The 15,164-nt window shown below is 40.5% G+C and overlaps 1 protein-coding gene across 1 annotated transcript in view; it reads right to left on the bottom strand.

The window, feature by feature from the left end:
• Positions 1–15,164, bottom strand: part of CDHR1 (cadherin related family member 1) — a 166,393-nt gene that overhangs the window by 134,983 nt on the left and 16,246 nt on the right. The window contains exons 5-6 of the mRNA XM_063435215.1: positions 13,947–14,036; positions 2,307–2,393 (exon numbers count right to left, since the gene is read on the bottom strand). Coding sequence (XP_063291285.1) covers positions 2,307–2,393; positions 13,947–14,036 — 177 coding nt within the window. The remainder of the gene's footprint in view (positions 1–2,306; positions 2,394–13,946; positions 14,037–15,164) is intronic.

Below are 15,164 nucleotides of genomic sequence, written 5' to 3'. Positions count from 1 at the left end.
ACCACCTAATGGTAATATTGATAAGGAAGAACAGCTGTTTGAGCAAATTTGGAAAGCTGTAAATCTGAGGAACACGTTAATTATTGGAGATTTTTATTACATGGACATACATTGGGATAGAGGGACTAGTAGCTGATCAAGAAGAATTAGGTTTCTTTTTTAAACCTCCAAATAACAGCTTCATGTCACAATGATACAAGCACCAACTAGAAAGGATACTTGTCTGGATCTAGTTATAACAAACAATGTTGATCTTTTGACAAACATTCAAGTAGGGGAGCACTTGGGAAATAGTGATCAAAATATGTTGTCTTGAAATAAACTCAAACATCCAAATGCACAAGGGACATACTGAAACATATTCTTTTAAAAATGCCAATTTCAATAAGATTAGGGCAGCTTTACAATATATTGACTGGCATAAACTCTAAGGACAAATGGAATATCAAACAAATATAAGAAAGGCACACTTTTCAGTATGTACCTTTGGGTAATAAGTATAAAATAAGCACATTGAAACCAATTGTGGCTTAATGGGAAGGTAAACCAAGAAAAGACACATTAGAGGTGCCCTATATCAGATTTTATTATTATTATTATTATTAATATATATAAATCAATAATGCAGCAAAATGGTGATTAAGTGGACTAAAAGTAGAAAATGAGACAGTGATAGACAAAGATAGCAAAACCAACCTCAAAAATGTTTTAAGTACATACATTCTAAAAAAAATAAACAAAAAAATTGTACATAAACTGAAAATAGATATGGGTGTGTTAGTTAATGAACAAGAAAAGGCAGTAATTTAAAATACCAATTTAAATAGTTATTTTAAATAACTATATATTAAAGAGAAATGTATGGTATAAGATATGTAAATAATTGCTGCAAATAAAAAGTGTGATCGGATGACTCAAGACAAGGTTTTGTAACAACTAAAGAAAGTTAATGTAATCAAAGCTGTAAGCCTAACGGTATTCACCTACGAGTACTTAAGGAGCCAAGTGTGGAAATAAGTAAACCTCTGTTTTTTAATCCTTCAGAATTATTTTCTTTCAGAAATTGTACCAGAGAATTGGATGAAGGTAGGTGTGGTATTAAAAAAGGGATCAAAATAATTGCCTGGAAATTACCTGTGAGTTTAACTTCTGTAGCTGGGAAAGTATTTGAAAGGTTGTTAAGGGATAATATTCAGGAATTAATTGAGAAGAACATTGTTATTAGTAAAAATCAGCATGGATTTATGAAACATAGGTCATGTCAAACTAACTTAGTTGCATTTAATACAAAATAAGTAGAAGTATTGGAGAACTGGGTACTCAAATGGCAGATTAAATTAAATAAAGATAAATGCAAAGTTATGCACTTTAGGGGAAATAATTTACAAGCAACTTAACCCTAAATGGTAGTGAAATAGCGATAACAACATAAAAGAAGCATTTTGGAATTGTTATAGACAACAAACTAGGCAACGATGTGCAATGTGAATCAGCAGTTGCTAAGGTCAGTAAGGTATTATCATGTATAAAAAGTGGCATTAATTCTCGTGATGAAAATATAATTTTTCCTCTTTATATATCACTGGTAAGACCACACCTTGAATATTTTGTGCAATTTGGGGCACCTGTTCTAAAGAAGGATATTATGGCACTAGAAAAAAAATGCAGTGGCGGGATACAGAATTTAAAAAAGAAATGGAACATTTTAGTTATGACAGGATATGATAGTATTATAGTAATAAGAACAAGAAGGATGTCAAATTCTCTGCCTGGAAAAGTGGTTATATATAAAACAGCAACTAGATGAATACTTGCAAAAACATAATATTAAAAGACAATTTAAAATTTGTGGGGTAATAGCTTCATGACCCAAGGAGAGCTCTGACTGCCATTCTGGGGTCAAAAATACATTTTTTCCTAGATTGTCACAACATTGGATGCAATTCAAACTGGGTTTTTGCTTTCTTTGGGATTAACAGAAAGACTGAACTTGACGGAAGAATGTTGTTTCTTTTCAGCCTATGTATTTAACTATGTAACTATATATTAAAGTTGAAGGCCAGCTGTCATTAATATTTAGAAAAGTGGTATAGTGGCACAAGAGGTTAAACAAAAAAAAAAATCATAGAATGAACAAAAGAGATTTCCAACAGGTGAACTTAAATAATTAACACAAGAGGGTCAAACCAAGATGCGATATGAGTGGTGGAATCAGGCATTATAGTTTTCTGCGGGTGTGCCAATTAGAACACATTTTGCCATAGTAAGTCAGAAGCATTAAGTAAAATTATTGTAGACATATTTACCTGTATTGAATAAGTGATGCTGCCACCAGATCCTGTGTCTTTGTCCACCGCCTCTATCTGGAGGATGCTACTTCCAGGTGGAGTGTCCTTGAAGCAAGAAAAAAATATTTATTTGACATCACACATACATAAAAAAATAGATACAAAAAAACAAACAAAAACAAGCTGATGTGTGTGGTTAACAAAATACTGCAATGTTTTACATTATTTTATCCTTTTAACATTTGCATATATGTCAATATCTTTCCTGTTTTCCATACTTCTTCACATCACACCATTTCAGTATCCCTGTTTATCTGTTGGATGGTTAGCAAGAGGTGACTTGTTTGTAAAATACTAAAAGACAAGAATATACTCAATGTGCCTTTTTGCAATTAAGTAAAAAAAAAAACTAAAATATTATAGAACTTATAGACAGGGATGTATGTTCTCTTGTGATGATTATTACTCATAACATTTCTCATAAAGCACCAATGGTGTACTGGACCTTTAAGAATTTCTAACCATTGCCAGTAACAAATTAAATTGGAAACTTTTAATAATACCCTCAGACAAATATATGGGAGTAAGCACAATTTTACCATATACTCCCAAACAAAAAGAAACAGTAGCAACAGAAGAATCTAGTCTAATAGAAATGACCAGATGCACACTGTAAGATGGCAACCATCAATGGTTTTCTAGAAAACCTTTTTATAATGGAATGCCAAAATATATAGGGCACATCTGGGTATTTAAAAGCAAATCTTATGTCTATGTTTCAAGTAAAAACCATTCAAGCTTGAGGAGGACATATTCATGCAAAGAATATTCAATGGTCATAGTGACCACTGTAAAGAGTATAAAATCACGTACTTCAAAACTAAGAAAATCAAAATAAAAGTATACACTTCAACAAAGCTAGGAACCAAACTGCATATATCTGGAAAACCAAGTAAATTTGCCTACAAAAACAGCAGAAGACGACTAAAAGAAAGTTGGGAAGGAATAAGAACTAGTTAATGGGAAGTTAATAAATGCGACATTAAGGGAACACTCCAAACACACAAATCACTTTTTCAAACTCGAATGAAAGCCTCTTGGTTGTTAGCCATACTGGGGAGGTTTTCTTCTGCTTCCGTTAGCTTTACAGAGCTAGTAGAAGTGGCAGGTGTGCTGGGTAAGTAAGCACCTGCCTTCTTCTCTTCTCATGGAGCTGTGCTAGGGCTCATTGACAAACACAGGAAAGCTGCTGTGCCGGGTGCTTGAGGCTCTAACACAGTGTCTTCTTAATGGTGAATTCGCCAACACAGACTAAATTCTGTGCCAGGGAAAGAGGGGAGGGCTTGCAAAGATAACACGTGAAGACAAATACGTGCATGTTTTCTTTGGAGCTATATCTAAAAGAGATGTGTATGGGCCAAAAATTCAGAAATATATTGGAACCAAAACGAAATTCGAACAGCTGTCAGTGCTCACCAGCTGTCTAAGTACCTCTAGGGGAGTGAACATGTGTTTCTATTTCAACTTAATGAAGGAATATTTATTATGAGAACAAATAGTCACAGTGCATACATAAAATATAGATAAAAAAAAATGAAATTGAATTAAAACAAATGTAAATAAATAGTTGAAATGAACAGTAAATCCCAATTACTCGCTGTGCTAGTATAGTAATTGTGTCTTCCGTTCTTGGGAGCAAGGAAATGGCAACCTTCTCAAAATGTGATCTTGAATGAGCACACACCTTATTTACAATGCAAAAATTCCTGACGTTTTTGTTACCGAAGGCGCAACAGTTCAGCTTAATATCACCTGTGGGTACCTGTGGGCACTTGTGTTAACTTTCACAGCTGATCGCAATACTAAGTACCATGACTCGGGCTTTGAGTCACTTCATCCACTGGTAATGCAAGATATTCTGCCCTGATAGCTTCAGTTACTACAAGATATTCTATCTATCTAGTCCTCTGGCAAAACTCTATGAGTACTCTATAGAGGACAATAAATAGCAATATACCGGAGACCTCAATGAAGAAACAAACAAACTTCTTCTTGGTGCAAACAACAGCAACTAAGAAAGCTCCAGGTGTGCCCAGATATTGTTGTTACTTCTGTTGAATTGGTTGGGAACTTGGCCCTCCTAATTTGGAGCACTCAGGTAGGAGTAGTCCCTTTAATAGTGTGTGCATTACCCTCTTCCACTTTTGAATCACATTCAAATACAGACATACCCACATTCATACACTCACACACATTTGATATTTATCAAAGTCATTTTCCCTTGGATCCAGTCGTTTGCTGCTGGCATAGTGATTGCACAGCTCCATGCATTTCTGTATTGACTCTTGGGCTGGCATGAAGTTATATCCCAGCTCCAGGTGTCAGCTTGTGGAGATTGATCCCAGCAGCTCCCTCTCAATTAAACCAACAGAGAAGGCACTGGTTTGCTGCACCACTGACAGTAGAAAGGGGTCTATTCTGGTATGAGGGGGCGTGCTCTGTGCATCCCCAACTACCTATCAACCATGATGGACTGCTCCATAGCTTGTAAACTACTGATGGTGGGTGACAACGCTTGGTTGATAGCCCCCACACTTCTCTTTGGAGAGTCATAAGCTGCTCACTGAGCAGAGTTTAGTGGGGACAGGTAGTGGAGAGGGAGGAGATAAGACAGATGGGGAACAGGCATGTAGCTGGGTGACAGTGGGGCGAGGAAGCGGGGGGGAGGGAAGAGGAAAGGGCTAGCTAGTCCTGATGTGGTGCAACCTAGCAGATTTGCCCGTTTGAGGGAAGATGTTGGGAGCAACAGTTTAGGAGTAGCTGTATTAGAGGAAGCTGTTACTTTTAACAGCCGAGCTAACAGCCCCCCTAGTATAGGTGAGAATCAAAATGTAAGGAAGGCAAGACAGGTTGTGGTGGTAGGGGACTCTATCATTAGGAGAGCCATTAGGAGAGCCGCTCTGATCGGCTCAACCGGACAGTTTGCTGTTTCCCGGGTGCTCGGGTCCAGCATGTTGCTGACAGAGTGGATGGATTATTGGGAGGGGCTGGGGACCCAGCGGTCATGGTCTATGTTGGTACCAATGACAAAGTAAGAGGAAGATGGAAGGTCCTAAATAATGATTTCAGGGAATTAGGTAGCAAACTTAAGAAAAGGACCTCCAAGGTGGGATTCTCTGAGATATTACCTGTGTCACGCACTACAGTGGAAAGGCAGCGGGAGATTAGAGACGTTAATGCGTGGCTGAAGTCTTGGTGCAGGAAGGAGGGTTTTGGGTTTTTAGAGCACTGGGCCGACTTTGCAATTGGGTACAACCTTTATAGTAGTGATGGATTGCACCCAACCGGGAGAGGGTCTGCAGTGCTGGGGGATAGGATGGCTAGAAGGTTGGAGGAGATTTTAAACAAGTAGTAGTAGGGGGGAGGGTCATAGCAATCTACAAAATGGTAGGGGTAGCACAGTATAAGGGGGGTTGAGATGGGGGGAGGGGAAAGCTCAGAACAGAGTAGCTATGTAATGTTGATAATTCACAAAATATACAAGTGACGCATGATATTAAATGTATGCTTACTAATGCAGGGTGCCTATATAACAAAATGGGGGAACTAGAGGCATTAACATACACTAAACAATATGATATAATAGGCATAACTTAAACATGGTGGGATGAGACACATGACTGGGCAGTTAACTTAAATGGGTTCATGTTATTTAGGAAGGATAGGAAACACAAGAAGGGTGCTTGGGGGGGAAAAGAAAGGAAACCAACTATTGGTTGGGATATGTTATAAACCACCTAATGTTAATATTGACGAGGAACAACAGCTGTTTGAGCAAATTGAGAAAGCTGCAAATCTGGGTAACACTTTAATGATTGGAGATTTTAATTACCCGGACATAAATTGGGACAGAGGGACTAGTAGCTCAGCAAAGGGAATTAGGTTTTTAAACTTGTTAAATGACACCTTCATGTCACAACTTGCACAAGCACCAACTAGAATGGACATTTGCCTGGACCTGGTTTTAACAAACAACGTTGATCTTTTGACCAACATTCAAGTAGATGAACACTTGGGAAATAGTGATCACAATATAGTGTCCTTTGAAATAAACTCAATATATACTAAAACATATAATTTTAAAAAGGCCAATTTCAATAAGTTAAGGGAAGCTTTACAATATATTGACTGGCATAAACTCTTTAGTGAAAAGAACACTGAGGATAAATGGATCATCTTCCAACAAATATTAGAAAGGTACATTTCTCAGTATGTACCATTGGGAAATAAATATAAAAGAAACAAACTAAAACCAATGTGGCTTAGTAGAGAAGTAAAACAAGAGATTAAAAATAAGAAAAGGGGGGGCATGGCTTAACGCTCGGCGCGAATGGACGCATGTGAGACCGGCTCCGTTCTGATTTGGCCTATACTGCGATAATTAAGCGACTGTGACCAGCAATAAACCCTCAATTCACCCTCCAACATGGCTCAAAGTAAGGGGAAGCGGATCCCCGAAAAAAAATTATAAAAACACTTTTTTTTCCGTCCGCAATCAGCCGCCCAAAACTCCGAGCACAGGAGATCAAAAGCAAGATGGCGACGACACGCTGCCGCTGCAGGACTCCCCTGGGAGCAGAGACCTGCCAGTCACACAGGATATTTTACAAGCATGCCTGGGAGAAATGTCTGACAAACTACTGCACAGCCTTAACAAGTCAATCTCAGACCTGAGAAGGGATGTGCAGGAGCTGGGGGACAGAACAGCCCGTATGGAAAACCGCATGGGCGAATACGCGGACGCACACAATGATATGGCTGATCATGTCCACCACCTGGAACAAGCACTGGAGTCCTGCCAAAATAAAGTTATGGACCTGGAAGATAGGTCAAGGAGACAGAACATACGGATCAGGGGGATTCCTGAGACAGTAAAACAGCCTGAAATAATGGCATACCTCACAACTTATTTTAAAACGCTAGCCCCGGACCTCCCAGCAGATATCTTGCTCATGGACAGAGCACACAGAGTAACAAAGCCAAGCTTCCTTCCAGCAGAAGCACCCAGAGATGTATTGACCCACCTCCATTACTACCATGCCAAAGAAGCGCTGATGAAGGCATCTAGGCACTGCAATGACCTTCCAACCCAATACTTTTCCATCCAGCTTTATACTGACCTCTCAGCCCAAACTCTAAATAAAAATGAAGGAATATAAAGAAATAACGGACGCTCTCAGGCACCATGAGGTACCTTACCGCTGGGGTCACCCAGTTCGTCTCTTAATACATAAGAACGGGGTTATGAATGTCATCAGCTCTCTGGCAGATGGGCGCAAACTCCTACAGAAGTGGGGCATACAACCCCAAACTCAGGCACGCAGTGGCGGCGACCCACAACCGAGCAAGCTTACCACTGAATGGAAAAGAGCCCGCAACTAACATCGGAGCCCTGTTGCCTGAACGGAGGGGTAATGCACTTTGGGACCTAACAAGCAGCTGAAATGGCGTGAGATGCCATATGATACCCGCAACACCCACTCAAACCGGGTGACGCGTGAGAATCTAAGACCTGGACTGATTCAGAGATGTGAGTACGGCCTACTGGTCTCCAGGAAGGTGAATATGATACAACAAAACCCTTGCTACCCTTGCAACCCCAGCAGCATACCCAAACACACAGAATACTCTCATCCACGACTAGCTCACAGCACCCACATTAGGAACAAGCATGACTCCAAACAGCCAACCACTGGGACAATTTTGCGGTACAAGCTAACCTACGGCTGCCTCTGGGACGCGATCACAGTGAGGGCCTGATGGGGACAGTCAGCCTCACTCTATATGGGTGTGCGAACCAGGAGACTGCAGAGTTTATCCGGAGACAGACGCACCGCCGCCCACGAGGAGCCGCTGGGTCCGGGGATGTCTGAGGGGAGGTATCACTGGGAAGCTGATGCAAGTATAATGTACTGTATTGTGTTGTTGGGAACTGTAACGATATATGGGGATTCTTCTACTAATTCAGCGCCTAAGTGCCTCAGATAGGCCCACATGCAACAACCCTGCCCCCACTGTAAGATTCCCGGGGAGGCATATCAGGTTTGCGGACAGGGACAGGACCAACCAATATTAGTTGCATAACACGACAACAACAAAGCCACCAAGTTGGCCCTCATGCGTCTTAGATAATCAGACTAACGCCCCACATCGTGCTTTGTACATTGCTATATCCTAGCCTATGCCACACTGAGAGACCTCAATAGGGCCCCCCCCCCCCCAAGGGGAACTAAACCGCTTCCCAACTTATGGCACAAGAATTAGTTGGCACACTGCCAGAGTAGAAATAGGGGATTCCTGAGATTCCTATGTGTCACGCCGAGAATAGATGGGAGATGGGGAATATACAAATATAAATATAAAATAAATAAATAAAATAAAAAAATATATATATATAAAAAAAAAATAATAATAAGAAGAAGAAGTAAGAAGTCCACAAGAAGATTGGTCCAAAGCATACTCCTCGCACAAAGGGGTCTCCTCATGTGCATCCCACGTAGAGATGCAACGTAAACTGATATACCGATGGTACCTAGTACCAGCTAGAATACACCAGATATGGCCACAGTCCTCCGACTTATGCTGGAGATGCGGCCAACATAAGGGCATCATGGTACACGTCTGGTGGTCATGTCCACTTATCACACCCTTCTGGCGGGAGGTACACTCTATCATAACTGATATTATACAAACACAGATCTCATTGACGTTGGAATTGTGCATACTATTTATACCACCGGAATCACTCACCAAAGACATGTGGGCAGCAACATACCATGTCCTTGTCTCCGCAGCCATGTGCATTGCTCGGAGGTGGAAGCAGACATCAGCCCCACCACGAGAAGCTCTCATGAACCAAATTAAACTAAACTGGGCCTATGAGATAGTTTACGCTCGCCAATTTGGAGAAGAGAAACACATGAACTTAGCACACACTAGGTGGACCAACTTCTTAACGCAATCCACGCAACCAGGCGGGTCTCACATTAGACCAGCCTAAGTAGCGCGGACTAGTCTCCCTTACCAAGTTCCCCCTTCCCCCCCCCACCCTTCCATGCCTAAACCCGTTTTCCTTCTCTACAGTAAAAGAGTATGATGCTTGAAAATCTGAGGTAGCTACATAATCAGCCTCTGGCTATCTAGCGACAGGAAGTAATCACAGTTTAGCAATTCATGATGCGCTCCCGGTTAGTCCACCAACTCCTGAAATTCTTGGGGAGGGTGGGTAGACTAGGGACTGATCTTTGATCTACTGACTGTATGCAATAATATGTTATACCAGGCTGAAGCATAATGTCACATTGTGTATCACTTCGAACTGTTACAGACTAATGTTTGATGCATTGTACGCTAATAAATGACAATGTTTCCATGATACCCTTCCCTCCTTCTCTTCTGTATCCCTATTGCTGTTTAAAGGAAAATAAAAATTGTCAAATTTAAAAAAAAAAAAAATATGAAAAGGGCATTTAAAGCATTTAAATCGAACAAATCAGATGCATCTCATAAAAGATATAAGGAAGCAAATAATGCGTGCAAAAAGGCAATTAGACTTGCTAAACTTCAAAATGAAAAAATGATAGCTAAAGAGAGCAAAACCAACCCCAAAGCATTTTCTAAGTACATATATTCTAAAAAAAAACAAAAATGAAAGTGTAGGTACACTAAAAACTGAAACGGGGGTGTTAGTTAATGAAGACCAGGAAAAGGCAGGAATTTTAAATAACTATTTCTCCTCTGTATATATTAAGGAAGAACCCATGGCAATAGATGTGCAAATGATTGCTACTAAAAACTTGCAGAATAATTGTAATTGGTTAACTCAAGACAAGGTGCTGCAGCAACTAAAGAAAGTTAATATAATCAAAGCTCCAGGACCTGATGGTATCCATCCACGTGTACTTAAGGAACTAAGTGTAGAAATAAGTGAACCTCTGTTTTTAATCTTTCACGATTCTTTTCTTTCAGGAAGTGTTCCGGAGGATTGGAAGAAGGCAGATGTGGTTCCTATATTCAAAAAGGGTTTGAAATCCTTGCCTGGAAATTATAGACCTGTGAGCTTAACTTATGTGACTGGTAATATTTGAAAGGTTATTAAGGGATAATATTCAAGAATTCCTTGAGAAGAACATGGTTATCAGCAAAAATCAGCATGGTTTTATGAAGCACAGGTCATGTCAAACTAACTTGATTGCATTCTACGAAGAAGTAAGTAGAAGTATAGATCAGGGTGTTGCAGTGGATGTAATCTATTTGGATTTTGCCAAGGCATTTGATACAGTTCCACACAAAAAAATGAGTGTTCAAACTCAAGGAAATTGGTCTAGATGAAAATGCTTGTTCTCGGGTAGAACATTGGCTTAAAAACAGAGTACAAAGAGTTGTCCTTAAAGGGAAACTCCAGTGCCAGAAAAACGATCCGTTTTTCTGGCACTGGAGGGTCCCTCTCCCTCCCACCCACCAATCCCCGGTTACTGAAGGGGTAAAAACCCCTTCAGTCACTTACCTGGGACAGCGGCGATGTCCCTCGCCGCTGTCTCCGCCTCCGCGACGCTCCTCCTAGTGATTACGTCGGCCGGTGGGCGAGACTAATCTCGCTCACCGGCCGAGGAGACCTAATGCGCATGCGCGGAAATGCTGCGCATGCGCATTACGTCTCCCCATAGGAAAGCATTGAAAAATCATTTCAATGCTTTCCTATGGGGTTTTGAGCGACGCTGGAGGTCCTCACACAGCGTGAGGACGTCCAGCGACGCTCTAGCACAGGAAACCTGTGCTAGAAACAAGGAAGTGACCTCTAGTGGCTGTCTAATAGACAGCCACTAGAGGTGGAGTTAACCCTGCAATGTAAATATTGCAGTTTATTAAAAACTGCAATAATTACAGTTGCAGGGTTAAGGGTAGTGGGAGTTGGCACCCAGACCACTCCAATGAGCAGAAGTGGTCTGGGTGCCTGGAGTGTCCCTTTAATGGTAAATTTTTAAGCTGGACAGAGGTGGCAAGTGGTGTCCCTCAGGGGTCTGTTCTGGGACCCCTTCTATTTAACATGTTTATAAATGATCTTGAAGACAGCATTGAAAGTCATGTTTCAGTGTTTGCAGATGACACAAAACTTTGTAAAATAATACAATGTGAGCAAGATATTGCTGCAGAGGGATTTAGATAGACTGGAGGACTGGGCACTTAAATGGCAGATGAAATTTAATGTTGAAAAATGCAAAGTTATGCACTTCGGCGTAAAGAATACACAAGCAACGTATACCCTTAATGGAAGCGAATTAGGGATAACAACACACGAAATGGACTTGGGAATTGTTATAGACAACAAACTATGCAACAATGTACAATGTCAATCAGCAGTGGCCAAGGCCAGTAAGGTATTGTCATGCATGAAAAAGGGCATTCATTCTCGGGACGAGAATATAATTTTGCCTCTTTATAAATCACTGGTAAGACCAATATGCTGTGTAATTTTGGGCACCTGTTCTAAAGAAGGATATTATGGCACTAGAAAAAGTGCAGAGGCAGGCTACAACATTAATAAAAGGAATGGAACATATCAGCTATGAAGAAAGGTTAACAAATTTAAACCTATTTAGTTTAGAAAAATGTCGCCTGAGAGGGGATATGATAACATTATACAAATATAATCGGGACTAATACAAACCATTGTGTGGAAATCAATTCACAAACCGGACTTTACATAGGACATGAGGCCATGTGTTTAGACTGGAAGAAAGAAGATTTTGTCTAAAGCAAAGGAAAGGTTTTTTTTTTTACTGTAAGAACAATCAGGATGTGGAATTCTCTGTCTGAAGAAGTGGTTTTATCAGAGTCCATACAGATGTTCCAACAGCTACTAGATGCATACTTGTAAAAACAGAATTTTCAAGGATATAATCTTTTAATGTAGGGTAATAACTGCTTGATCCAAGGATAAATCTGACTGCCATTCTGGGGTCAAGAAGGAATTTTTTTCCTAACTTGTTGCTTCAAACGTTTTTTTTTTTGCCTTCTTTTGGATCAACAGCAAAAAAACTAATGTGAGGAAGGCTGAACTTGATGGACGCAAGTATCTTTTCAGCTATGTAACTATGTAACTATGTATGTAAGCTCAGTGCGGATAGACAAACATGACAGAGTCGGAGATCTATCCAAGATAATTGTAATTTTCTTTTCCCAAATTGTGTTTTTTTTTTTAAGTTTATGGTGTTGAACCAAGGGTGATGTATTTTTGTGGAGTATAAAGTTTGAAAGAGTCACTAGGTGATTAGGTGAGGTTTCTGGTGAAAGGGGGGAAGGTCTCATTTCAGATTTGAGTCTAGTGCCCTACTATGGACTTTCAAAGTCAAATACAATTGTTTTTGTTTTTTTTACATAAGACATAGGACATTAAGTATTGATTGGCATGCTGTTTAAAATCAATGTTAATAGCAATAGCAACAATATTTATCATGTATAAGGATTTGTCCCCGTTTCCTGCTGTGTCTATGGGGGATAATTATCAAAACAGTGCTATTCTGGAGAAAATCGCCAATTAATGAGAAATCACTATGGAAACCAATAGAATGTTTCTTAAAGGGACACTCCAGGCACCCAGACCACTTCTGCTCATTGGAGTGGTCTGGGTGCCAACTCCCACTACCCTTAACCCTGCAAGTGTAATTATTGCAGTTTTTCATAAACTGCAATAATTACATTGCAGGGTTAACTCCACCTCTAGTGGCTGTCTACTAGACAGCCACTAGAGGTCACTTCCTGGGTTCTAGCACAGGAAACCTGTGCTAGAGCGTCGCTGGACGTCCTCACGCTGTGTGAGGACCTCCAGCGTCGCTCAAAACCCCATAGGAAAGCATTGAAATGATTTTTCAATGCTTTCCTATGGGGAGACGTAATGCGCATGCGCGGCATTAACGCGCATGCGCATTAGGTCTCCTCGGCCGGTGGGCGAGATCAGTCTCGCCCACCGGCCGACGCAATCACAAGGAGGAGCGTCGCGGTGGCGGAGACAGCGGCAAGGGACATCGCCGCTGTCACAGGTAAGTCACTGAAGGGGATTGGTGGGTGGGAGGGAGAGGGACCCTCCAGTGCCAGAAAAACGGATCGTTTTTCTGGCACTGGAGTTTCCCTTTAACAGTTAGCACTTTGCACCCAGAATAGCATCTGTTTTGCCCTGATAACATTTCCCTCTATCTTACTTTAACAGATTATACATTAAAATGTGAATTTTGAGAATTGAATGTAAATTTCACGTTAGACCACAAGTCCTGAACTGAATTGTAAAAAATGCGGAACACTGTTTTCAGTTATGGTCTAAATTTTGAAATCATTTTGAATTCCAAATTATTCACATTTTAGTTTAGTGTTTAATGTCTGTGTTCATCTGAATCATGCTTACATTTTTAGCAATAGCAAGTAACAAATTCTTCATTAGACGTGGGCAAGCTGGGTGGTCTAATGGTGTGGCTTCCCACATTTTTATGGACACGTGTTTATTGATGTTACTGGTATTTTACAGAGAAAATGTAATAACACATATATTAGCCAATCATTACAAAAATATTTTGTTAGGTTTAGAAATAGCAAAAATAAGCTTACCTCTGGCACATTCACAATATATGGAGTATTAAGGAATTCAGGACTCTCATCATTGACATCGGTAACCAATATTCGAACTTTCTCAATGACCTGTAAAGAAAATAAATAATATATAAAGAAATAATGATATTCTAAAAAAAGAAAATATCAGAAACTTCATCGATTAACCCACTTTTAGGTTTTGTGATTTAAACCACAAAACAATTTGGTACGGCGTAAGTAACTGATTCTTATTTTATTGTTTTCTCTATATAAAATGCAGAGGCATAACTAGAAACCACCGGGCACCGGTGCAAAAATTGCCCTGGTCCCCCCCCATAGTGCTTATGGTGTTTGTAGTGTTCATTTACCAATCATATATGTGCAGGTAACTTTTTGTCCATACAACACAGAGTTATTCATCAATTGTGAATTGTCAGGAAATCAAAAAATAATCACAAAATTAACCCCTTAAGGACCAAACTTCTGGAATAAAAGGGAATCATGACATGTCACACATGTCATGTGTCCTTAAGGGGTTAAGTAAAACATTTAGGCTGAAATAGTCAAATAGGAAAAAGGACCACTCTAGTGCCAGGAAAACATACTCGTTTTCCTGGCACTAGAGTACCCTGAGGGTGCCCCCACCCTCAGGGACCCCCTCCCGCCGGGCTCTGGAGAGAGGAAGGGGTTAAACTTACCTCTTTTTCCAGCGCCGGGCGGGGAGCTTTCCTCCTCCTCTCCATCTTGATCGCGACGTCATCGGCTGAATGCGCATGCGCGGCAGGAGCCGCGCTCGCATTCAGCCGGTCGCATAGGAAAGCATTTACAATGCTTTCCTATGGACGCTTGCGTGCTCTCACTGTGATTTTCACAGTGAGAAGCACGCAAGCGCCTCTAGCGGCTGTCAATGAGACAGCCACTAGAGGATTTGGAGGCTGGATTAACCCTCATTATAAACATAGCAGTTTCTCTGAAACTGCTATGTTTATAAAAAAAAGGGTTAATCCTAGAGGTACCTGGCACCCAGACCACTTCATTAAGCTGAAGTGGTCTGGGTGCCTAGAGTGGTCCTTTAAGTTTTATTATTATTATTTTGTGTAAACACAGATTATTTCATTTTTTTGTGTTTTTGATACTGTTCCTGCTAGTTTCTGGTTGTTTAGCTTAGTTGAACTAAACTCAAGAGGCAGCAATTGCCCAGAGCACCTGCCATGCAAAGAATTCTATTTGAGCTGC

Source organism: Pelobates fuscus, chromosome 10, assembly GCF_036172605.1.
Source record: "Pelobates fuscus isolate aPelFus1 chromosome 10, aPelFus1.pri, whole genome shotgun sequence".
NCBI lineage: Eukaryota > Metazoa > Chordata > Amphibia > Anura > Pelobatidae > Pelobates > Pelobates fuscus.
This window is presented reverse-complemented; position numbering and strand designations above follow the sequence as displayed.